The sequence below is a fragment of the Scyliorhinus torazame genome, chromosome 5 (assembly GCF_047496885.1).
Source record: "Scyliorhinus torazame isolate Kashiwa2021f chromosome 5, sScyTor2.1, whole genome shotgun sequence".
NCBI lineage: Eukaryota > Metazoa > Chordata > Chondrichthyes > Carcharhiniformes > Scyliorhinidae > Scyliorhinus > Scyliorhinus torazame.
In genome coordinates, this window is record NC_092711.1 from 132744052 (window position 1) to 132770091 (window position 26040).

The 26040-nt window shown below is 51.3% G+C and overlaps 1 protein-coding gene across 1 annotated transcript in view; it reads left to right on the plus strand.

Annotated features, from left to right (window-relative positions):
- The window catches only part of LOC140419814 (protein lifeguard 1), a 66009-nt gene extending 41303 nt beyond the window's left edge, over positions 1–24706 (plus strand). Inside the window, exons 6-7 of the mRNA XM_072503828.1 lie at positions 9691–9834; positions 24025–24706. Coding sequence (XP_072359929.1) covers positions 9691–9834; positions 24025–24171 — 291 coding nt within the window. The 3' untranslated portion in view covers positions 24172–24706. The remainder of the gene's footprint in view (positions 1–9690; positions 9835–24024) is intronic.
- The last annotated feature ends 1334 nt before the right edge of the window (positions 24707–26040 follow it).

Sequence of the window (26040 nt, forward strand, 5' to 3'; positions counted from 1 at the left end):
CTGTCTCTCGCTCTGGGAGATGTCCCATTGAGAGTAATGTCTGCTCTCTGTCACTCTCTCTGGGAGATGTTCCCCATTGAGAGTAATGTCTGCTCTCTGTCACTCTCTCTGGGAGATGTTCCCCATTGAGAGTAATGTCTGCTCTCTGTCTCTCTCTCTCTGTGAGAGATGTCCCATTGAGAGTAATGTCTGCTCTCTGTCTCTCTCTCTGGGAGATGTCCCCCATTGAGAGTAATGTCTGCTCTCTGTCTCTCTCTCTGGGAGATGTCCCATTGAGAGTAATGTCTGCTCTCTGTCTCTCTCTCTGGGAGGTGTCCCATTGAGAGTAATGTCTGCTCTCTGTCTCTCTCTCTGGGAGATGTCCCATTGAGAGTAATGTCTGCTCTCTGTCTCTCTCTCTGGGAGATGTCCCATTGAGAGTAATGTCTGCTCTCTGTCTCTCTCTGGGAGATGTCCCATTGAGAGTAATGTCTGCTCTCTGTCTCGCTCTCTGGGAGATGTCCCCCATTGAGAGTAATGTCTGCTCTCTGTCTCTCTCTGGGAGATGTCCCATTGAGAGTAATGTCTGCTCTCTGTCACTCTCTCTGGGAGATGTTCCCCATTGAGAGTAATGTCTGCTCTCTGTCTCTCTCTCTGGGAGGTGTCCCATTGAGAGTAATGTCTGCTCTCTGTCTCTCTCTCTGGGAGATGTCCCATTGAGAGTAATGTCTGCTCTCTGTCTCTCTCTGGGAGATGTCCCAATGAGAGTAATGTCTGCTCTCTGTCTCTCTCTGGGAGATGTCCCATTGAGAGTAATGTCTGCTCTCTGTCACTCTCTCTGGGAGATGTTCCCCATTGAGAGTAATGTCTGCTCTCTGTCTCTCTCTCTGGGAGATGTCCCCCATTGAGAGTAATGTCTGCTCTCTGTCTTTCTCTGGGAGATGTCCCATTGAGAGTAATGTCTGCTCTCTGTCTCTCTCTGGGAGACGTCCCAATGAGAGTAATGTCTGCTCTCTGTCTCTCTCTGGGAGATGTCCCATTGAGAGTAATGTCTGCTCTCTGTCTCTCTCTCTGTGAGAGATGTCCCATTGAGAGTAATGTCTGCTCCCTGTCTCTCTGGGAGGTGTCCCATTGAGAGTAATGTCTGTTCTCTGTCTCTCTCTCTCGGAGGTGTCCCATTGAGAGTAATGTCTGCTCTCTGTCTCTCGCTCTGGGAGGTGTCCCATTGAGGCTAATGTCTGCTCTCTGTCTGTCTCTCTTGGAGATGTCCCATTGAGAGTAATGTCTGCTCTCTGTCTCTCTCTCTGCGAGGTGTCCCCCATTGAGAGTAATGTCTGCTCTCTCTCTCTCTGGGAGATGTCCCATTGAGAGTAATGTCTGCTCGCTGTCTCTCTCTCTGGGAGGCGTCCCCCATTGAGAGTAATGTCTGCTCTCTCTCTCTCTGGGAGATGTCCCATTGAGAGTAATGTCTGCTCGCTGTCTCTCTCTCTGCGAGGTGTCCCCCATTGAGAGTAATGTCTGCTCTCTCTCGCTCTGGGAGGTGTCCCATTGAGAGTAATGTCTGCTCTCTGTCTCTCCCTCTGGGAGGTGTCCCATTGAGAGTAATGTCTGCTCTCTGTCTCTCTCTCCGTGAGAGATGTCCAATTGAGTGTAATGTCTGCTCTCTGTCTCTCTCTCTGGGAGATGCCCCATTGAGAGTAATGTCTGCTCCCTGTCTCTCTGGGAGATGTCCCATTGAGAGTAATGTCTGTTCTCTGTCTCTCTCTCTCGGAGGTGTCCCATTGAGAGTAATGTCTGCTCTCTGTCTCTCGCTCTGGGAGGTGTCCCATTGAGGCTAATGTCTGCTCTCTGTCTCTCTCTCTGGGAGATGTCCCATTGAGAGTAATGTCTGCTCTCTGTCTCTCTCTGGGAGATGTCCCATTGAGAGTAATGTCTGCTCTCTGTCTCTCTCTTTGGGAGATGTCCCATTGAGAGTAATGTCTGCTCTCTGTCTCTCTCTCTGGGAGATGTCCCATTGAGAGTAATGTCTGCTCTCTGTCTCTCTCTGGGAGATGTCCCATTGAGAGTAATGTCTGCTCTCTGTCTCTCTCTGGGAGATGTCCCATTGAGAGTAATGTCTGCTCTCTGTCTCTCTCTCTGGGAGGTGTCCCCCATTGAGAGTAATGTCTGCTCTCTGTCTCTCTCTCTGGGAGATGCCCCATTGAGAGTAATGTCTGCTCTCTGTCTCTCTCTCTGGGAGGTGTCCCCCATTGAGAGTAATGTCTGCTCTCTGTCTCTCTCTCTGGGAGATGCCCCATTGAGAGTAATGTCTGCTCTCTGTCTCTCTCTCTGGGAGATGTCCCATTGAGAGTAATGTCTGCTCTCTGTCTCTCTCTCTGGGAGATGTCCCATTGAGAGTAATGTCTGCTCTCTGTCTCTCTCTCTCTGGGAGATGCCCCATTGAGAGTAATGTCTGCTCTCTGTCTCTCTCTCTGGGAGATGTCCCATTGAGAGTAATGTCTGCTCTCTGTCTCTCTCTCTGGGAGATGTCCCATTGAGTGTAATGTCTGCTCTCTGTCTCTCTCTCTGGGAGATGCCCCATTGAGAGTAATGTCTGCTCCCTGTCTCTCTGGGAGGTGTCCCATTGAGAGTAATGTCTGTTCTCTGTCTCTCTCTCTGGGAGATGTCCCATTGAGAGTAATGTCTGCTCTCTGTCTCTCTCTCTGGGAGATGTCCCATTGAGAGTAATGTCTGCTCTCTGTCTCTCTCTCTCTGTGAGAGATGTCCCATTGAGTGTAATGTCTGCTCTCTGTCTCTCTCTCTGTGAGAGATGTCCCATTGAGAGTAATGTCTGCTCTCTGTCTCTCTCTCTGTGAGAGATGTCCCATTGAGAGTAATGTCTGCTCTCTGTCTCTCTCTCTGTGAGAGATGTCCCATTGAGAGTAATGTCTGCTCTCTGTCTCTCTCTCTCTGTGAGAGATGTCCCATTGAGTGTAATGTCTGCTCTCTGTCTCTCTCTCTGTGAGAGATGTCCCATTGAGAGTAATGTCTGCTCTCTGTCTCTCTCTCTCTGGGAGATGTCCCATTGAGAGTAATGTCTGCTCTCTGTCTCTCTCTCTGGGAGATGTCCCATTGAGAGTAATGTCTGCTCTCTGTCTCTCTCTCTGTGAGAGATGTCCCATTGAGGCTAATGTCTGCTCTCTGTCTCTCTCTGGGAGGTGTCCCATTGAGAGTAATGTCTGCTCTCTGTCTCTCTCTGGGAGATGTCCCATTGAGAGTAATGTCTGCTCTCTGTCTCTCTCTCTGGGAGATGTCCCATTGAGAGTAATGTCTGCTCTCTGTCTCTCTCTCTGGGAGATGTCCCATTGAGAGTAATGTCTGCTCTCTGTCTCTCTCTCTGTGAGAGATGTCCCATTGAGAGTAATGTCTGCTCTCTGTCTCTCTCTCTGGGAGGTGTCCCCCATTGAGAGTAATGTCTGCTCTCTGTCTCTCTCTCTGTGAGAGATGTCCCATTGAGAGTAATGTCTGCTCTCTGTCTCTCTCTCTGGGAGGTGTCCCCCATTGAGAGTAATGTCTGCTCCCTGTCTCTCTCTGTGAGAGATGTCCCATTGAGAGTAATGTCTGCTCTCTGTCTCTCTCTGTGAGAGATGTCCCATTGAGGCTAATGTCTGCTCTCTGTCTCTCTCTGGGAGGTGTCCCATTGAGAGTAATGTCTGCTCTCTGTCTCTCTCTCTGTGAGAGATGTCCCATTGAGAGTAATGTCTGCTCTCTGTCTCTCTCTCTGGGAGGTGTCCCATTGAGAGTAATGTCTGCTCTCTGTCTCTCTCTGGGAGATGTCCCATTGAGAGTAATGTCTGCTCGCTGTCTCTCTCTCTGGGAGGCGTCCCCCATTGAGAGTAATGTCTGCTCTCTCTCTCTCTGGGAGATGTCCCATTGAGAGTAATGTCTGCTCGCTGTCTCTCTCTCTGCGAGGTGTCCCCCATTGAGAGTAATGTCTGCTCTCTCTCGCTCTGGGAGGTGTCCCATTGAGAGTAATGTCTGCTCTCTGTCTCTCCCTCTGGGAGGTGTCCCATTGAGAGTAATGTCTGCTCTCTGTCTCTCTCTCCGTGAGAGATGTCCAATTGAGTGTAATGTCTGCTCTCTGTCTCTCTCTCTGGGAGATGCCCCATTGAGAGTAATGTCTGCTCCCTGTCTCTCTGGGAGATGTCCCATTGAGAGTAATGTCTGTTCTCTGTCTCTCTCTCTCGGAGGTGTCCCATTGAGAGTAATGTCTGCTCTCTGTCTCTCGCTCTGGGAGGTGTCCCATTGAGGCTAATGTCTGCTCTCTGTCTCTCTCTCTGGGAGATGTCCCATTGAGAGTAATGTCTGCTCTCTGTCTCTCTCTGGGAGATGTCCCATTGAGAGTAATGTCTGCTCTCTGTCTCTCTCTTTGGGAGATGTCCCATTGAGAGTAATGTCTGCTCTCTGTCTCTCTCTCTGGGAGATGTCCCATTGAGAGTAATGTCTGCTCTCTGTCTCTCTCTGGGAGATGTCCCATTGAGAGTAATGTCTGCTCTCTGTCTCTCTCTGGGAGATGTCCCATTGAGAGTAATGTCTGCTCTCTGTCTCTCTCTCTGGGAGGTGTCCCCCATTGAGAGTAATGTCTGCTCTCTGTCTCTCTCTCTGGGAGATGCCCCATTGAGAGTAATGTCTGCTCTCTGTCTCTCTCTCTGGGAGGTGTCCCCCATTGAGAGTAATGTCTGCTCTCTGTCTCTCTCTCTGGGAGATGCCCCATTGAGAGTAATGTCTGCTCTCTGTCTCTCTCTCTGGGAGATGTCCCATTGAGAGTAATGTCTGCTCTCTGTCTCTCTCTCTGGGAGATGTCCCATTGAGAGTAATGTCTGCTCTCTGTCTCTCTCTCTCTGGGAGATGCCCCATTGAGAGTAATGTCTGCTCTCTGTCTCTCTCTCTGGGAGATGTCCCATTGAGAGTAATGTCTGCTCTCTGTCTCTCTCTCTGGGAGATGTCCCATTGAGTGTAATGTCTGCTCTCTGTATCTCTCTCTGGGAGATGCCCCATTGAGAGTAATGTCTGCTCCCTGTCTCTCTGGGAGGTGTCCCATTGAGAGTAATGTCTGTTCTCTGTCTCTCTCTCTGGGAGATGTCCCATTGAGAGTAATGTCTGCTCTCTGTCTCTCTCTCTGGGAGATGTCCCATTGAGAGTAATGTCTGCTCTCTGTCTCTCTCTCTCTGTGAGAGATGTCCCATTGAGTGTAATGTCTGCTCTCTGTCTCTCTCTCTGTGAGAGATGTCCCATTGAGAGTAATGTCTGCTCTCTGTCTCTCTCTCTGTGAGAGATGTCCCATTGAGAGTAATGTCTGCTCTCTGTCTCTCTCTCTGTGAGAGATGTCCCATTGAGAGTAATGTCTGCTCTCTGTCTCTCTCTCTCTGTGAGAGATGTCCCATTGAGTGTAATGTCTGCTCTCTGTCTCTCTCTCTGTGAGAGATGTCCCATTGAGAGTAATGTCTGCTCTCTGTCTCTCTCTCTCTGGGAGATGTCCCATTGAGAGTAATGTCTGCTCTCTGTCTCTCTCTCTGGGAGATGTCCCATTGAGAGTAATGTCTGCTCTCTGTCTCTCTCTCTGTGAGAGATGTCCCATTGAGGCTAATGTCTGCTCTCTGTCTCTCTCTGGGAGGTGTCCCATTGAGAGTAATGTCTGCTCTCTGTCTCTCTCTGGGAGATGTCCCATTGAGAGTAATGTCTGCTCTCTGTCTCTCTCTCTGGGAGATGTCCCATTGAGAGTAATGTCTGCTCTCTGTCTCTCTCTCTGGGAGATGTCCCATTGAGAGTAATGTCTGCTCTCTGTCTCTCTCTCTGTGAGAGATGTCCCATTGAGAGTAATGTCTGCTCTCTGTCTCTCTCTCTGGGAGGTGTCCCCCATTGAGAGTAATGTCTGCTCTCTGTCTCTCTCTCTGTGAGAGATGTCCCATTGAGAGTAATGTCTGCTCTCTGTCTCTCTCTCTGGGAGGTGTCCCCCATTGAGAGTAATGTCTGCTCCCTGTCTCTCTCTGTGAGAGATGTCCCATTGAGAGTAATGTCTGCTCTCTGTCTCTCTCTGTGAGAGATGTCCCATTGAGGCTAATGTCTGCTCTCTGTCTCTCTCTGGGAGGTGTCCCATTGAGAGTAATGTCTGCTCTCTGTCTCTCTCTCTGTGAGAGATGTCCCATTGAGAGTAATGTCTGCTCTCTGTCTCTCTCTCTGGGAGGTGTCCCATTGAGAGTAATGTCTGCTCTCTGTCTCTCTCTGGGAGGTGTCCCATTGAGAGTAATGTCTGCTCTCTGTCTCTCTCTGGGAGATGTCCCATTGAGGCTAATGTCTGCTCTGTCTCTCTCTCTGGGAGGTGTCCCATTGAGAGTAATGTCTGCTCTCTGTCTCTCTCTCTGGGAGGTGTCCCATTGAGAGTAATGTCTGCTCTCTGTCTCTCTCTCTGGGAGGTGTCCCATTGAGAGTAATGTCTGCTCTCTGTCTCTCTCTCTGGGAGGTGTCCCATTGAGAGTAATGTCTGCTCTCTGTCTCTCTCTCTGGGAGATGTCCCATTGAGAGTAATGTCTGCTCTCTGTCTCTCTCTGGGAGGTGTCCCATTGAGAGTAATGTCTGCTCTCTGTCTCTCTCTCTGGGAGATGTCCCATTGAGAGTAATGTCTGCTCTCTGTCTCTCTCTGGGAGATGTCCCATTGAGAGTAATGTCTGCTCTCTGTCTCTCTCTCTGTGAGAGATGTCCCATTGAGAGTAATGTCTGCTCTCTGTCTCTCTCTCTGGGAGGTGTCCCATTGAGAGTAATGTCTGCTCTCTGTCTCTCTCTCTGGGAGGTGTCCCATTGAGAGTAATGTCTGCTCTCTGTCTCTCTCTGGGAGATGCCCCATTGAGAGTAATGTCTGCTCTCTGTCTCTCTCTCTGTGAGAGATGTCCCATTGAGAGTAATGTCTGCTCTCTGTCTCTCTCTCTGGGAGGTGTCCCATTGAGAGTAATGTCTGCTCTCTGTCTCTCTCTCTGTGAGAGATGTCCCATTGAGAGTAATGTCTGCTCTCTGTCTCTCTCTCTGGGAGGTGTCCCATTGAGAGTAATGTCTGCTCTCTGTCTCTCTCTCTGTGAGAGATGTCCCATTGAGAGTAATGTCTGCTCTCTGTCACTCTCTCTGGGAGATGTCCCATTGAGAGTAATGTCTGCTCTCTGTCTCTCCCTCTGGGAGATGTCCCATTGAGAGTAATGTCTGCTCTCTGTCTCTCTCTCTCTGTGAGAGATGTCCCATTGAGAGTAATGTCTGCTCTCTGTCTCTCTCTCTGGGAGATGTCCCATTGAGAGTAATGTCTGCTCTCTGTCTCTCTCTCTGGGAGATGTCCCATTGAGAGTAATGTCTGCTCTCTGTCTCTCTCTCTGGGAGATGTCCCCCATTGAGAGTAATGTCTGCTCTCTGTCTCTCTCTGGGAGATGTCCCATTGAGAGTAATGTCTGCTCTGTCTCTCTCTCTGGGAGGTGTCCCCCATTGAGAGTAATGTCTGCTCTCTGTCTCTCTCTGGGAGATGTCCCATTGAGAGTAATGTCTGCTCTCTGCCTCTCTCTCTCTGTGAGAGATGTCCCATTGAGAGTAATGTCTGCTCTCTGTCTCTCTCTCTGGGAGATGTCCCATTGAGAGTAATGTCTGCTCTCTGTCTCTCTCTCTGGGAGATGTCCCATTGAGAGTAATGTCTGCTCTCTGTCTCTCTCTCTGGGAGATGTCCCATTGCGAGTAATGTCTGCTCTCTGTCTCTCTCTCTGGGAGATGTCCCCCATTGAGAGTAATGTCTGCTCTCTGTCTCTCTCTGGGAGATGTCCCATTGAGAGTAATGTCTGCTCTGTCTCTCTCTCTGGGAGGTGTCCCCCATTGAGAGTAATGTCTGCTCTCTGTCTCTCTCTGGGAGATGTCCCATTGAGAGTAATGTCTGCTCTGTCTCTCTCTCTGGGAGGTGTCCCCCATTGAGAGTAATGTCTGCTCTCTGTCTCTCTCTGGGAGGTGTCCCATTGAGAGTAATGTCTGCTCTCTGTCTCTCTCTGGTTCAACACGTTGGCCAACGTATAAAGTGCAGAGTTTTTATTCAGTAAAAAACCCAGCTCTGCACTGCGATTTCTTTCCCAGCAGGTGTCGTGTTATTGACCCTGGGGTAACACGGACTGCAACTGGATGCAGTTGTACTGGAAAGCAGACAGCAAACTTAGACGTTGGGTCAATACGATTCATTGAACTTCTGTAACAAGGCACACAGCTTGCTGTGGGTTGACTCTCTACTACTCTAAGTGTGCTAACTCTAACTGACTCAACCAGGCTAGCCCTGAGCCACGTGTAGAAGGTGTTGACTGATTTGTACACCCTGACTGTCACTACAGCTATCACCAGTGGAAAGTGGCGGAGTGCTGATGCCTCGTGTGTTTGAAAGTGGGAATCTCCCCTCTAGTGCTCTGTCTGGTGATTGGTTGTGTTCTGTCCTGTGTGTTGATTGGCCGTAGTGGATGTCTTGTCACCGCCTGTCTGTATCTCATTATGTGCCTGAGTGCATATCATGACAGCAGGCATCGTGCCTCAATGATCTATGTATTACGCCAGGCTGACTGATGGCGGGGGAATGTAAAATGAACCCCGGAGGACGTGAATTAACAAGGCCCTCGTCAGCAGCCAGTCCCGGCTCTGTGGCAGTGTCTGCTGCCTCGGCACGCGTGGCCCGCAGAAATCCCGTCTTGTGGACACCACTGGGGGTCCTGGCCCAGGGGTTGGAACTGGGCGGTGATGGGGGCGGGGGGGGGAGACTCCCGCTCACCGTCTATCCTCCAGAGTGGACGGTGTTGTCAAAATACTGGTGGAAAAAGTAAGATTTAAGAGCATAGAACAATACAGCACAGTACGGGCCCTTCGGCCCTCAATGTTGTGCTGACCATTTATCCTAATCTAAGATCAACCTGACCTACACCCCTTCAATTTACTGCTGTCCATGTGCCTGTCCAAGAGTCGCTTAGTGTCCACAGCCATGATTATACTGAAGTGTACTGTTGTCACGTATTGGAGTTTTTCTTGATGTGTATGTGTACTTTAAAGTCCATAAATATTCTTTAGTGACCGATAACAAGAAGACAGCACCGTTCCTCACTGGTTTGCATATGTTTTAGAATCAGAGAATTTCCAGTGCAGAAGGAGGCCATTCGGTCCATCGAGTCTGCACCGGCTCTTGGAAAGAGCACCCCACCTAAGCCCCACACGTCCACCCTATCCCCTTTATCCCCGTAACCCCACCTGACCTTTTTGGACATTAAGGGCAATTTAGTATGACCAATCCACCTAACCTGCACATCTTTGGACTGTGGGAGGAAACCGGAGCACCCGGAGGAAACCCACGCAGACACGGGGAGGATGTGCAGACTCCGCACAGACAGTGACCCAAGACGGGAATCGAACCTGGGACCCTGGCGCTGTGAAGCAACCGTGCTAACCACTGTGCTACCGTGCCGCCCTTTTCTAACGTAATACCAAATTGAAAATGTCGGCATTACTGCTCCAAATTAACCTTCTTGGGTTTTGGGTCGCACAAGCATTTAACTTCAGCACGGTTGTGAACAGTATGTGCCTCTCTAAGGAGAACCTCTCAAGCCCCCCCCTCCCCATGGTGAAGCCTTCATCACCCCATCGCTCACTCTCTCTCTCTCTCTCTCTCTCCCCACGTCTCCACAGACCCGGTTCGACTTCACCCTCTGCTATGGCTTCCTCCTGGTCGCCTCCATCATTCTCTTCATGTTTGGTTTCTTCAGCATCTTCTTCTACGATCGCATACTGCAAATCGTCTATGGCTCGCTGGGAGCCATGATCTTCTCCATCGTAAGTATAACCCCCAGCGCCCTGCGTTCATTCCCATGTCCATGCTGAACAGGAAGAAGATGAGCTGTCAGAGAGGCCCAGTGGGTTAATGACATGCGCAGTGCAGGATCACGCCACCGAACCCCACCCGAGGACAGGAAGATTCAGCACGGCCAATCTCGGAGAGGTGGGAAAGGGGACATAGGGGAGCAGCAGTGCAGGGGGGTGCAGGAAGAGGTACATGAATGATCAGGAATAGACAACAGGGCGAAGAATGAGGTGACCAACTCATCACGTACCTGGTCGCTATCTCTTGACTGATTCTGGGAAGAGTGAAGAAGACAGCGACAGCACAGGGTTAGATACAGAGTAAAGCTCCCTCTACACTGTCCCCATCAAACACTCCCAGGACAGGGACAGCACGGGGTTAGATACAGAGTAAAGCTCCCTCTACACTGTCCCCATCAAACACTCCCAGGACAGGTACAGCACGGGGTTAGATACAGGGTAAAGCTCCCTCTTCACTGTCCCCATCAAACACTCCCAGGACAGGTACAGCACGGGGTTAGATACAGAGTAAAGCTCCCTCTACACTGTCCCCATCAAACACTCCCAGGACAGGCACAGCACGGGGTTAGATACAGAGTAAAGCTCCCTCTAACCTGTCCCCATCAAACACTCCCAGTACAGGTACAGCACGGGGATAGATACAGAGTAAAGCTCCCTCTACACTGTCCCCATCAAACACTCCCAGGACAGGTACAGCACGGGGTTAGATACAGAGTAAAGCTCCCTCTACACTGTCCCCATCGAACACTCCCAGGACAGGTACAGCACAGGGTTAGATACAGAGTAAAGCTCCCTCGACACTGTCCCCATCAAACACTCCCAGGACAGGTACAGCACGGGGTTAGATACAGAGTAAAGCTCCCTCTACACTGTCCCCATCAAACACTCCCAGGACAGGTACAGCACAGGGTTAGATACAGAGTAAAGCACCCTCTACACTGTCCCCATCAAACACTCCCAGGACAGGTACAGCACGGGGTTAGATACAGAGTAAAGCTCCCTCTACACTGTCCCCATCAAACACTCCCAGGACAGGTACAGCACGGGGTTAGATACAGAGTAAAGCACCCTCTACACTGTCCCCATCAAACACTCCCAGGACAGGTACAGCACGGGGTGAGATACAGAGTAAAGCTCCCTCTACACTGTCCGCATCAAACACTCCCAGGTCAGGTACACACGGGGTTAGATACAGAGTAAAGCACCCTCTACACTGTCCCCATCAAACACTCCCAGGACAGGTACACACGGGGTTAGATACAGAGTAAAGCACCCTCTACACTGTCCCCATCAAACACTCCCAGGACAGGTACAGCACGGCGTTAGATACAGAGTAAAGCTCCCTCTACACTGTCCCCATCAAACACTCCCAGGCCAGGTACAGCACGGGGTTAGATACAGAGTAAAGCTCCCTCTACACAGTCCCCATCAAACACTCCCAGGACAGGTACAGCACGGGGTTAGATACAGAGTAAAGCTCCCTCTACACTGTCCCCATCAAACACTCCCAGGACAGGTACAGCACAGGGTTAGATACAGAGTAAAGCACCCTCTACACTGTCCCCATCAAACACTCCCAGGACAGGTACAGCACGGGGTTAGATACAGAGTAAAGCTCCCTCTACACTGTCCCCATCAAACACTCCCAGGACAGGTACAGCACGGGGTTAGATACAGAGTAAAGCACCCTCTACACTGTCCCCATCAAACACTCCCAGGACAGGTACAGCACGGGGTTAGATACAGAGTAAAGGTCCCTCTACACTGTCCGCATCAAACACTCCCAGGTCAGGTACACACGGGGTTAGATACAGAGTAAAGCACCCTCTACACTGTCCCCATCAAACACTCCCAGGACAGGTACACACGGGGTTAGATACAGAGTAAAGCACCCTCTACACTGTCCCCATCAAACACTCCCAGGACAGGTACAGCACGGCGTTAGATACAGAGTAAAGCTCCCTCTACACTGTCCCCATCAAACACTCCCAGGACAGGTACAGCAGGGCGTTAGATACAGAGTAAAGCTCCCTCTACACTGTCCCCATCAAACACTCCCAGGACAGGTACAGCACGGGGTTAGATACAGAGTAAAGCTCCCTCTACACTGTCCCCATCAAACACTCCCAGGACAGGTACAGCACGGGGTTAGATACAGAGTAAAGCTCCCTCTACACTGTCCCCATCAAACACTCCCAGGTCAGGTACAGCACGGTGTTAGACACAGAGTAAAGCTTCCTCTACACTGTCCCCATCAAACACTCCCAGGACAGGTACAGCACGGGGTTAGATACAGAGTAAAGCTCCCTCTAAACTGTCCCCATCAAACACTCCCAGGTCAGGTACACACGGGGTTAGATACAGAGTAAAGCACCCTCTACACTGTCCCCATCAAACACTCCCAGGACAGGTACAGCACGGCGTTAGATACAGAGTAAAGCTCCCTCTACACTGTCCCCATCAAACACTCCCAGGACAGGTACAGCACGGGGTTAGATACAGAGTAAAGCTCCCTCTACACTGTCCCCATCAAACACTCCCAGGACAGGTACAGCACGGGGTTAGATACAGAGTAAAGCTCCCTCTAAACTGTCCCCATCAAACACTCCCAGGTCAGGTACACACGGGGTTAGATACAGAGTTAAGCACCCTCTACACTGTCCCCATCAAACACTCCCAGGACAGGTACAGCACGGCGTTAGATACAGAGTAAAGCTCCCTCTACACTGTCCCCATCAAACACTCCCAGGACAGGTACAGCACGGGGTTAGATACAGAGTAAAGCTCCCTCTACACTGTCCCCATCAAACACTCCCAGGACAGGTACAGCACGGGGTTAGATACAGAGTAAAGCTCCCTCTACACTGTCCCCATCAAACACTCCCAGGTCAGGTACAGCACGGTGTTAGACACAGAGTAAAGCTCCCTCTACACTGTCCCCATCAAACACTCCCAGGACAGGTACAGCACGGGGTTAGATACAGAGTAAAGCTCCCTCGACACTGTCCCCATCAAACACTCCCAGGACAGGTACAGCACGGTGTTAGATACAGAGTAAAGCTCCCTCTACACTGTCCCCATCAAACACTCCCAGGACAGGTACAGCACAGGGTTAGATACAGAGTAAAGCACCCTCTACACTGTCCCCATCAAACACTCCCAGGACAGGTACAGCACGGGGTTAGATACAGAGTAAAGCTCCCTCTACACTGTCCCCATCAAACACTCCCAGGACAGGTACAGCACGGGGTTAGATACAGAGTAAAGCTCCCTCGACACTGTCCCCATCAAACACTCCCAGGACAGGTACAGCACGGGGTTAGATACAGAGTAAAGCTCCCTCGAAACTGTCCCCATCAAACACTCCCAGGACATGTACAGCACGGGGTTAGATACAGAGGAAAGCTGCCTCTACACTGTCCCCATCAAACACTCCCAGGTCAGGTACAGCACGGTGTTAGACACAGAGTAAAGCTCCCTCTACACTGTCCCCATCAAACACTCCCAGGACAGGTACAGCACGGGGTTAGATACAGAGTGAAGCTCCCTCTACACTGTCCCCATCAAACACTCCCAGTACAGGTACAGCACGGGGATAGATACAGAGAAAAGCTCCCTCTACACTGTCCCCATCAAACACTCCCAGGACAGGTACAGCACGGGGTTAGATACAGAGTAAAGCTCCCTCTACACTGTCCCCATCGAACACTCCCAGGACAGGTACAGCACAGGGTTAGATACAGAGTAAAGCTCCCTCGACACTGTCCCCATCAAACACTCCCAGGACAGGTACAGCACGGGGTTAGATACAGAGTAAAGCTCCCTCTACACTGTCCCCATCAAACACTCCCAGGACAGGTACAGCACAGGGTTAGATACAGAGTAAAGCACCCTCTACACTGTCCCCATCAAACACTCCCAGGACAGGTACAGCACGGGGTTAGATACAGAGTAAAGCTCCCTCTACACTGTCCCCATCAAACACTCCCAGGACAGGTACAGCACGGGGTTAGATACAGAGTAAAGCTCCCTCTACTCTGTCCCCATCAAACACTCCCGGGACAGGTACAGCACGGGGTTAGACACAGAGTAAAGCTCCCTCTACACTGTCCCCATCAAACACTCCCAGGACAGGTACAGCACGGGGTTAGATACAGAGTAAAGCTCCCTCGACACTGTCCCCATCAAACACTCCCAGGACAGGTACAGCACGGGGTTAGATACAGAGTAAAGCTCCCTCTACACTGTCCCCATCAAACAGTCCCAGGACAGGTACAGCACGGGGTTAGATACAGAGTAAAGCTCCCTCTGCACTGTCCCCATCAAACACTCCCAGGACAGGTACAGCACGGGGTTAGAAACAGAGTAAACCTCCCTCTATACTGTCCCCATCAAACACTCCCAGGACAGGTACAGCACGGGGTTAGATACAGAGTAAAGCTCCCTCTGCACTGTCCCCATCAAACACTCCCAGGACAGGTACAGCACGGGGTTAGATACAGAGTAAAGCTCCCTCTATACTGTCACCATGAAACACTCCCAGGACAGGTACAGCACGGGGTTAGATACAGAGTAAAGCTCCCTCTACACTGTCCCCATCAAACACTCCCAGGACAGGTACAGCACGGGGTTAGATACAGAGTAAAGCTCCCTCTACTCTGTCCCCATCAAACACTCCCAGGACAGGTACAGCACGGGGTTAGATACAGAGTAAAGCTCCCTCTAGATTGTCCCCATCAAACACTCCCAGGACAGGTACAGCACGGGGTTTGATACAGAGTAAAGCTCCCTCTACACTGTCCCCATCAAACACTCCCAGGACAGGTACAGCACGGGGTTAGATACAGAGTAAAGCCCCCTCTACACTGTCCTCATCAAACACTCCCAGGACAGGTACAGCACGGGGTTAGATACAGAGTAAAGCTCGATCGACACTGTCCCCAGCAAACACTCCCAGGACAGGTACAGCACGGGGTTAGATACAGAGTAAAGCTCCCTCTACACTGTCCCCATCAAACACTCCCAGGACAGGTACAGCACGGGGTTAGATACAGAGTAAAGCTCCCTCTACACTGTCCCCATCAAACACTCCCAGGATAGGTACAGCACGGGGTGAGATACAGAGTAAAGCTCCCTCTACACTGTCCCCATCAAACACTCCCAGGACAGGTACAGCACGGGGTTAGATACAGAGTAAAGCTCCCTCTACACTGTCCCCATCAAAGACTCCCAGGACAGGTACAGCACGGGGTTAGATACTGAGTAAAGCCCCCTCTACACTGTCCTCATCAAACACTCCCAGGACAGGTACAGCACGGGGTTAGATACAGAGTAAAGCTCGATCGACACTGTCCCCAGCAAACACTCCCAGGACAGGTACAGCACGGGGTTAGATACAGAGTAAATCTCCCTCTACACTGTCCCCATCAAACACTCCCAGGACAGGTACAGCACGGGGTTAGATACAGAGTAAAGCTCCCTCTACACTGCCCCCATCAAACACTCCCAGGACAGGTACAGCACGGGGTTAGATACAGAGTAAAGCTCCCTCTAGACTGTCCCCATCAAACACTCCCAGGACAGGTACAGCACGGGGTTTGATACAGAGTAAAGCTCCCTCTACACTGTCCCCATCAAACACTCCCAGGACAGGTACAGCACGGGGTTAGATACAGAGTAAAGCCCCCTCTACACTGTCCTCATCAAACACTCCCAGGACAGGTACAGCACGGGGTTAGATACAGAGTAAAGCTCGATCGACACTGTCCCCAGCAAACACTCCCAGGACAGGTACAGCACGGGGTTAGATACAGAGTAAATCTCCCTCTACACTGTCCCCATCAAACACTCCCAGGACAGGTACAGCACGGGGTTAGATACAGAGTAAAGCTCCCTCTACACTGTCCCCATCAAACACTCCCAGGATAGGTACAGCACGGGGTTAGATACAGAGTAAAGCTCCCTCTACACTGTCCCCATCAAACACTCCCAGGACATGTACAGCACGGGGTTAGATACAGAGGAAAGCTGCCTCTACACTGTCCCCATCAAACACTCCCAGGTCAGGTACAGCACGGTGTTAGACACAGAGTAAAGCTCCCTCTACACTGTCCCCATCAAACACTCCCAGGACAGGTACAGCACGGGGTTAGATACAGAGTGAAGCTCCCTCTACACTGTCCCCATCAAACACTCCCAGTACAGGTACAGCACGGGGATAGATACAGAGAAAAGCTCCCTCTACACTGTCCCCATCAAACACTCCCAGGACAGGTACAGCACGGGGTTAGATACAGAGTAAAGCTCCCTCGACACTGTCCCCATCGAACACTCCCAGGACAGGTACAGCACAGGGTTAGATACAGAGTAAAGCTCCCTCGACACTGTCCCCATCAAACACTCCCAGGACAGGTACAGCACGGGGTTAGATACAGAGTAAAGCTCCCTCTACACTGTCCCCATCAAACACTCCCAGGACAGGTACAGCACAGGGTTAGATACAGAGTAAAGCACCCTCTACACTGTCCCCATCAAACACTCCCAGGACAGGTACAGCACGGGGTTAGATACAGAGTAAAGCTCCCTCTACACTGTCCCCATCAAACACTCCCAGGACAGGTACAGCACGGGGTTAGATACAGAGTAAAGCTCCCTCTACTCTGTCCCCATCAAACACTCCCGGGACAGGTACAGCACGGGGTTAGACACAGAGTAAAGCTCCCTCTACACTGTCCCCATCAAACACTCCCAGGACAGGTACAGCACGGGGTTAGATACAGAGTAAAGCTCCCTCGACACTGTCCCCATCAAACACTCCCAGGACAGGTACAGCACGGGGTTAGATACAGAGTAAAGCTCCCTCTACACTGTCCCCATCAAACAGTCCCAGGACAGGTACAGCACGGGGTTAGATACAGAGTAAAGCTCCCTCTGCACTGTCCCCATCAAACACTCCCAGGACAGGTACAGCACGGGGTTAGAAACAGAGTAAACCTCCCTCTATACTGTCCCCATCAAACACTCCCAGGACAGGTACAGCACGGGGTTAGATACAGAGTAAAGCTCCCTCTGCACTGTCCCCATCAAACACTCCCAGGACAGGTACAGCACGGGGTTAGATACAGAGTAAAGCTCCCTCTATACTGTCACCATGAAACACTCCCAGGACAGGTACAGCACGGGGTTAGATACAGAGTAAAGCTCCCTCTACACTGTCCCCATCAAACACTCCCAGGACAGGTACAGCACGGGGTTAGATACAGAGTAAAGCTCCCTCTACTCTGTCCCCATCAAACACTCCCAGGACAGGTACAGCACGGGGTTAGATACAGAGTAAAGCTCCCTCTAGATTGTCCCCATCAAACACTCCCAGGACAGGTACAGCACGGGGTTTGATACAGAGTAAAGCTCCCTCTACACTGTCCCCATCAAACACTCCCAGGACAGGTACAGCACGGGGTTAGATACAGAGTAAAGCCCCCTCTACACTGTCCTCATCAAACACTCCCAGGACAGGTACAGCACGGGGTTAGATACAGAGTAAAGCTCGATCGACACTGTCCCCAGCAAACACTCCCAGGACAGGTACAGCACGGGGTTAGATACAGAGTAAAGCTCCCTCTACACTGTCCCCATCAAACACTCCCAGGACAGGTACAGCACGGGGTTAGATACAGAGTAAAGCTCCCTCTACACTGTCCCCATCAAACACTCCCAGGATAGGTACAGCACGGGGTTAGATACAGAGTAAAGCTCCCTCTACACTGTCCCCATCAAACACTCCCAGGACAGGTACAGCACGGGGTTAGATACAGAGTAAAGCTCCCTCTACACTGTCCCCATCAAAGACTCCCAGGACAGGTACAGCACGGGGTTAGATACTGAGTAAAGCCCCCTCTACACTGTCCTCATCAAACACTCCCAGGACAGGTACAGCACGGGGTTAGATACAGAGTAAAGCTCGATCGACACTGTCCCCAGCAAACACTCCCAGGACAGGTACAGCACGGGGTTAGATACAGAGTAAATCTCCCTCTACACTGTCCCCATCAAACACTCCCAGGACAGGTACAGCACGGGGTTAGATACAGAGTAAAGCTCCCTCTACACTGCCCCCATCAAACACTCCCAGGACAGGTACAGCACGGGGTTAGATACAGAGTAAAGCTCCCTCTAGACTGTCCCCATCAAACACTCCCAGGACAGGTACAGCACGGGGTTTGATACAGAGTAAAGCTCCCTCTACACTGTCCCCATCAAACACTCCCAGGACAGGTACAGCACGGGGTTAGATACAGAGTAAAGCCCCCTCTACACTGTCCTCATCAAACACTCCCAGGACAGGTACAGCACGGGGTTAGATACAGAGTAAAGCTCGATCGACACTGTCCCCAGCAAACACTCCCAGGACAGGTACAGCACGGGGTTAGATACAGAGTAAATCTCCCTCTACACTGTCCCCATCAAACACTCCCAGGACAGGTACAGCACGGGGTTAGATACAGAGTAAAGCTCCCTCTACACTGTCCCCATCAAACACTCCCAGGATAGGTACAGCACGGGGTTAGATACAGAGTAAAGCTCCCTCTACACTGTCCCCATCAAACACTCCCAGGACAGGTACAGCACGGGGTTAGATACAGAGTAAAGCTCCCTCTACTCTGTCCCCATCAAAGACTCCCAGGACAGGTACAGCACGGGGTTAGATACAGAGTAAAGCCCCCTCTACACTGTCCTCATCAAACACTCCCAGGACAGGTACAGCACGGGGTTAGATACAGAGTAAAGCTCGATCGACACTGTCCCCAGCAAACACTCCCAGGACAGGTACAGCACGGGGTTAGATACAGAGTAAATCTCCCTCTACACTGTCCCCATCAAACACTCCCAGGACAGGTACAGCACGGGGTTAGATACAGAGTAAAGCTCCCTCTACACTGTCCCCATCAAACACTCCCAGGTCAGGTACAGCACGGGGGTTAGATACAGAGTAAAGCTCCCTCTACACTGTCCCCATCAAACACTCCCAGGGCAGGTACAGCACAGGGTTAGATACAGAGTAAAGCTCCCTCTACACTGTCCCCATCAAACACTCCCAGGACAGGTACAGCACGGGGTTAGATACAGAGTGAAGCTCCCTCTACACTGTCCCCATCAAACACTCCCAGGACAGGTACAGCACGGGGTTAGATACAGAGTAAAGCTCCCTCTACACTGTCCCCATCAAACACTCCCAGGACAGGTACAGCACAAGGTTAGATACAGAGTAAAGCTCCCTCTACACTGTCCCCATCAAACACTCCCAGGACAGGTACAGCACGGGGTTAGATACAGAGTAAAGCTCCCTCTAGACTGTCCCCATCAAACACTCCCAGGACAGGTACAGCACGGGGTTTGATACAGAGTAAAGCTCCCTCTACACTGTCCCCATCAAACACTCCCAGGACAGGTACAGCACGGGGTTCGATACAGAGTAAAGCCCCCTCTACACTGTCCTCATCAAACACTCCCAGGACAGGTACAGCATGGGGTTAGATACAGAGTAAAGCTCGATCGACACTGTCCCCAGCAAACACTCCCAGGACAGGTACAGCACGGGGTTAGATACAGAGTAAATCTCCCTCTACACTGTCCCCATCAAACACTCCCAGGACAGGTACAGCACGGGGTTAGATACAGAGTAAAGCTCCCTCAACACTGTCCCCATCAAACACTCCCAGGATAGGTACAGCACGGGGTTAGATACAGAGTAAAGCTCCCTCTACACTGTCCCCATCAAACACTCCCAGGACAGGTACAGCACGGGGTTAGATACAGAGTAAAGCTCCCTCTACACTGTCCCCATCAAACACTCCCAGGACAGGTACAGCACGGGGTATGATACAGAGTAAAGCTCCCTCTACACTGTCCCCATCAAACACTCCCAGGACAGGTACAGCACGGGGTTAGATACAGAGTAAAGCCCCCTCTACACTGTCCTCATCAAACACTCCCAGGGCAGGTACAGCACGGGGTTAGATACAGAGTAAAGCTCGATCGACACTGTCCCCAGCAAACACTCCCAGGACAGGTACAGCACGGGGTTAGATACAGACTAAATCTCCCTCTACACTGTCCCCATCAAACACTCCCAGGACAGGTACAGCACGGGGTTAGATACAGAGTAAAGCTCCCTCTACACTGTCCCCATCAAACACTCCCAGGATAGGTACAGCACGGGGTTAGATACAGATTAAAGCTCCCTCTACACTGTCCCCATCAAACACTCCCAGGACAGGTACAGCACGGGGTTAGATACAGAGTAAAGCTCCCTCTACACTGTCCCCATCAAACACTCCCAGGTCAGGTACAGCACGGGGGTTAGATACAGAGTAAAGCTCCCTCTACACTGTCCCCATCAAACACTCCCAGGGCAGGTACAGCACAGGGTTAGATACAGAGTAAAGCTCCCTCTACACTGTCCCCATCAAACACTCCCAGGACAGATACAGCACGGGGTTAGATACAGAGTAAAGCTCCCTCTACACTGTCCCCATCAAACACTCCCAGGCCAGGTACAGCACGGGGTTAGATACAGAGTAAAGCTCCCTCTACACTGTCCCCATCAACACTCCCAGGACAGGTACAGCACGGGGTTAGATACAGAGTAAAGATCCCTCTACACTGTCCCCATCAAACACTCCCAGGGCAGGTACAGCACAGGGTTAGATACAGAGTAAAGCTCCCTCTACACTGTCCCCATCAAACACTCCCAGGACAGATACAGCACGGGGTTAGATACAGAGTAAAGCTCCCTCTACACTGTCCCCATCAAACACTCCCAGGCCAGGTACAGCACGGGGTTAGATACAGAGTAAAGCTCCCTCTACACTGTCCCCATCAACACTCCCAGGACAGGTACAGCACGGGGTTAGATACAGAGTAAAGATCCCTCTACACTGTCCCCATCAAACACTCCCAGGCCAGGTACAGCACGGGGTTAGATACCGAGTAAAGCTCCCTCTACACTGTCCCCATCAAACACTCCCAGGACAGGTACAGCACGGGGTTAGATACAGAGTAAAGCTCCCTCTATACAGTCCCAATCAAACACTCCCAGGACAGGTACAGCATGGGGTTAGATACAGAGTAAAGCTCCCTCTACACTGTCCCCATCAAACACTCCCACGACAGGTACAGCACGGGGTTAGATACAGAGTAAAGCTCCCTCTACACTGTCCCCATCAAACACTCCCACGACAGGCACAGCATGGGGTTAGATACAGAGTAAAGCTCCCTCTACACTATCCCCATCAAACACTCCCAGGACAGGTACAGCACGGGGTTAGATACAGAGTAAAGCTCCCTCTACACTGTCCCCATCAAACTCTCCCAGGACAGGTACAGCACGGGGTTAGATACAGAGTAAAGCTCCCTCTACACTGTCCCCATCAAACACTCCCAGGACAGGTACAGCACGGGGTTAGATGCAGAGTAAAGCTCCCTCTACACTGTCCCCATCAAACACTCCCAGGGCAGGTACAGCACAGGGTTAGATACAGAGTAAAGCTCCCTCTACACTGTCCCCATCAAACACTCCCAGGACAGATACAGCACGGGGTTAGATACAGAGTAAAGCTCCCTCTACACTGTCCCCATCAAACACTCCCAGGACGGTACAGCACGGGGTTAGTTACAGATTAAAGCTCCCTCTGCACTGTCCCATCGAACACTCCCAGGACAGATACAGCACGGGGTTAGATACAGAGTAAAGCTCACTCTACACTGTCCCCATCAAACACTCCCAGGACAGGTACAACACGGGGTTAGATACAGAGTAAAGCTCCCTCTACACTGTCCCCATCAAACACTCCCAGGGCAGGTACAGCACAGGGTTAGATACAGAGTAAAGCTCCCTCTACACTGTCCCCAAACACTCCCAGGACAGGTACAGCACGGGGTTAGATACAGAGTAAAGCTCCCTCTACACTGTCCCCATCAAACACTCCCAGGACGGGTACAGCACGGGGTTAGTTACAGATTAAAGCTCCCTCTACACTGTCCCCATCGAACACTCCCAGGACAGATACAGCACGGGGTGAGATACACACTAAAGCTCACTCTACACTGTCCCCACCAAACACTCCCAGGACAGGTACAGCACGGGGTTAGATACAGAGTAAAGCTCCCTCTACACTTTCCCCATCAAACACTCCCAGGGCAGGTACAGCACGGGGTTAGATACAGAGTAAAGCTTCCTGTACACTGTTCCCATCAAACATTCCCAGGACAGGTACAACACGGGGTTAGATACAGAGTAAAGCTCCCTCTACACTGTCCCCATCAAACACTCGCAGGGCAGGTACAGCACAGGGTTAGATACAGAGTAAAGCAACCTCTACACTGTCCCCATCAAACACTCCCACGACAGATACAGCACGGGGTTAGATACAGAGTAAAGCTCCCTCTACACTGTCCCCATCAAAAACCCCCAGGACGGGTACAGCACGGGGTTAGTTACAGATTAAAGCTCCCTCTACACTGTCCCCATCGAACACTCCCAGGGCAGATACTGCACGGGGTTAGATACAGACTAAAGCTCACTCTACACTGTCCCCACCAAACACTCCCACGACAGGTACAGCACGGGGTTAGATACAGAGTAAAGCTCCCTCTACACTGTCCCCATCAAACACTCCCAGGACAGGTACAGCACGGGGTTAGATACAGAGTAAAGCTTCCTGTACACTGTCCCCATCAAACATTCCCAGGACGGGTACAGCACGGGGTTAAAGACAGATTAAAGCGCCCTCTACACTATCCCCATCAAACACTCCCAGGACAGGTACAGCACGGGGTTAGATACAAAGTAAAGCTCCCTCTACACTGACCCCATCAAACACTCTCAGGACAGGTACAGCACGTGGTGAGTTACTGAGTAAAGCTCCCTCTACTCTGTCCCCAGCAAACACTCCCAGGACAGGTACAGCACGGGGTTAGATACAGAGTAAAGCTCCCTCTACACTGTCCCCATCACACACTCCCAGGACAGGTACAGCACGGGGTTAGATACAGAGTAAAGCTCCCTCTACACTGTCCCCATCAAACACTCCCAGGACAGGTACAGCACGGGGTTAGATACCGAGTAAAGCTCCCTCGACACTGTCCCCATCAAACACTCCCAGGACAGGTACAGCACTGGGTTAGATACAGAGTAAAGCTCCCTCTACACTGTCCCCATCAAACACTCCCAGGACAGGTACAGCACGGGGTTAGATACAGAGTAAAGCTCCCTCTACACTGTCCCCATCAAACACTCCCAGGACAGGTACAGCACGGGGTTAGATACAGATTAAAGCTCCCTCTACACTGTCCCCATCAAACACTCCCAGGACAGGTACAGCACGGGGTTAGATACAGAGTAAAGCTCCCTCTACACTGTCCCCATCAAACACTCCCAGGACAGGTACAGCACGGGGTTAGATACAGAGTAAAGCTCCCTCTACACTGTCCCCATCAAACACTCCCAGGACAGGTACAGCACGGGGTTAGATACAGAGTAAAGCTCCCTCTACACTGTCGTCATCAAACATTCCCAGGACAGGTACAGCACGGGGTTAGATACAGAGTAAAGCTCCCTCTACACTGTCGTCATCAAACATTCCCAGGACAGGTACAGCACGGGGTTAGATACAGAGTAAAGCTCCCTCTCCACTGTACCCATCAAACATTCCCAGGACAGCTACAGCACGGGGTTAGATACAGAGTAAAGCTCCCTCTACACTGTCCCCATCAAACACTCCCAGGACAGGTACAGCACGGGGTTAGATACAGAGTAAAGCTCCCTCGACACTGTCCCCATAAAACACTCCCAGGACAGGTACAGCACGGGGTTAGATACAGAGTAAAGCTCCCTCTACACTGTCCCCATCAAACACTCTCAGGACAGGTACAGCACGGGGTTAGATACAGAGTAAAGCTCCCTCTACACTGTCCCCATCAAACACTCCCAGGACAGGTACAGCACGGGGTTAGATACAGAGTAAAGCTCCCTCTACACTGTCCCCATCAAACACTCCCAGGACAGGTACAGCACGGGGTTAGATACAGAGTAAAGCTCCCTCTGACTCTCCTGATGATTTTCCCTCTTGTCGTCTCTCGCAGTTCTTGGCCGCCGACATCCAGCTCATCCTGGCCAAGCATCGCTACAGCCTGAGCCCTGAGGAGTACATCTTCGGCGCCCTGATTCTGTACTTGGACATCATCAACATCTTCCTCTACATGCTGATGATCTTCGGAGGCGATCGCTAGCCCCTCATCTCCCGGTCTCTCTCCCCCAGTGGGCAGCCGGGGGGGGGGGGGGGGGGGGGGGGGGCGTGCACTTGTGCCCTCAACTGAGTGATAAGGTGGGGGCAACGTGGCAGGATGGACTGATTTTGTCCTCGGTGTGGGCGATTGCTGTTAAACTCAGACGGCCAGCAAACCAAAAGGCAGTTGTCACGGTACAACTCTGACCGGCGTCAAGGCTGATGTGCCAAACTACAAAACCCAGGCTGATCTGCTGACCGAACGCCTCCCTCCCTCCTCTCACCACAGTCCACGCCCATGTCTCTGCCACCTGGCGTCCGCTAACACTTTCCCTCTCGCAGAGTACCAGCTCAGCTACGACAGAAAGACTTCTTCTGCACTCCCTCAGATTCTGTTCCGTGCCATGCATTCAGGTCTCGGATTAACTCGCCCACTCGGACGTTCTCGCTGACATCTCTCAATAGATTTTCTCCCAAATCCCATTCGCAGCAAAACAAGTGCCATACTGTTAATAATAAAAGTATTTTGTTAATCTAAAGCAGCGTGACCAAGTATTTATTTGCCGCCGCGAGGTGACTCCCTCCCCAGAATCCCTTGCGTGTACGTCAGGTCAAGTTGCCGCCGGAGAAGCAAGAGCCGGTGTCGTCTGGCTGACTTCATGTGACAAGTGGCAGCCATCCATCTGAAACCAGAACCTTCCCCCCACTCTCCTGCAACCCTTGATTCCTCAGATCCCGATTGGACGGTGCTCACTCCGTCGCACTCTGATTGGCAGCGCTTACTCGATCACTCCTCGCACCCTGATTGGATGGTGCTAACTCTCTCCCCTTGCACCCTGATTGGATGGTACTTACTCTCCTTGCACCCTGATTGGATGGTACTTATTCTCCTTGCACCCTGATTGGACAGTGCTCACTCACTCTCTCCTCACACCCTGATGGTACACTCACTCAAGGGGACTCAAAGGCATTTTTAAAAACTGTCGCGATGGGGGAAACCACGTGGTACGAGCACGGCATTAGCAGTTTTCCTTGGGCTGTAGCGCTCCCCATCTTTTAATCCTTTGTTTTATCCTGTTTACAAAGCACATGCTTGCCTAATGTGCTTTGTAAACAGGATAGCACGGTAGCACAGCGGCGAGCACTGTGGCTTCACAGCGCCAGGGTCCCAGGTTCGATTCCCGGCTTGGGTCACTGTCTGTGCGGAGTCTGCACTTCCTCCCAGTGTGTGCGTGGGTTTCCTCCGGGTGCTCCGGTTTCCTCCCACAGTCCAAAGATGTGCGGGTTAGGTGGATTGGCCATGATAAATTGCCCTTAGTATCCAAAAAAAGGTTAGAAGGGATTATTGGGTTATGGGGTTAGGGTGGAAGTGAGGGCTTAAGTGGGTCGGTGCAAACGCGATGGGCCAAATGGCCTCCTGCATTGTACATTCTATGTCTAATCAGGGAGTTAATACTCTGTGATATGTCCCTAGATGATTTTTAGAGTCAAAGGTACAGAACCAGACCCTTCGGCCCACCGTGTCTGTACCGACCCTCCAATACCATTTATGCTAATCGCTTAGCACTTCGTCCATAGCGGACTATGCCTTGGCGATTTAGATGCTTCTCAAACGTTGCGCCACCTCCACCGCCCTCTCAAGCAGCTCGTTCCATATTTTCATGACCCCCTAGGTGAAAAAATGTTTCCTCAGGTTTCCCCTGAACCATTTGCTCCTCATCGTAAACTCATGCCCTCTGGCATGTCTGCCAGGGGGAAAAGATTGTTACCCTATCTCTGCCTCATAATTTTGTATTGGATCCCCCTCGATTCCAGGGAAAACAAACCCAGTCTCTCCTCTGAAACTTTCCATCCCTGGCAACCTCCTGGTGAA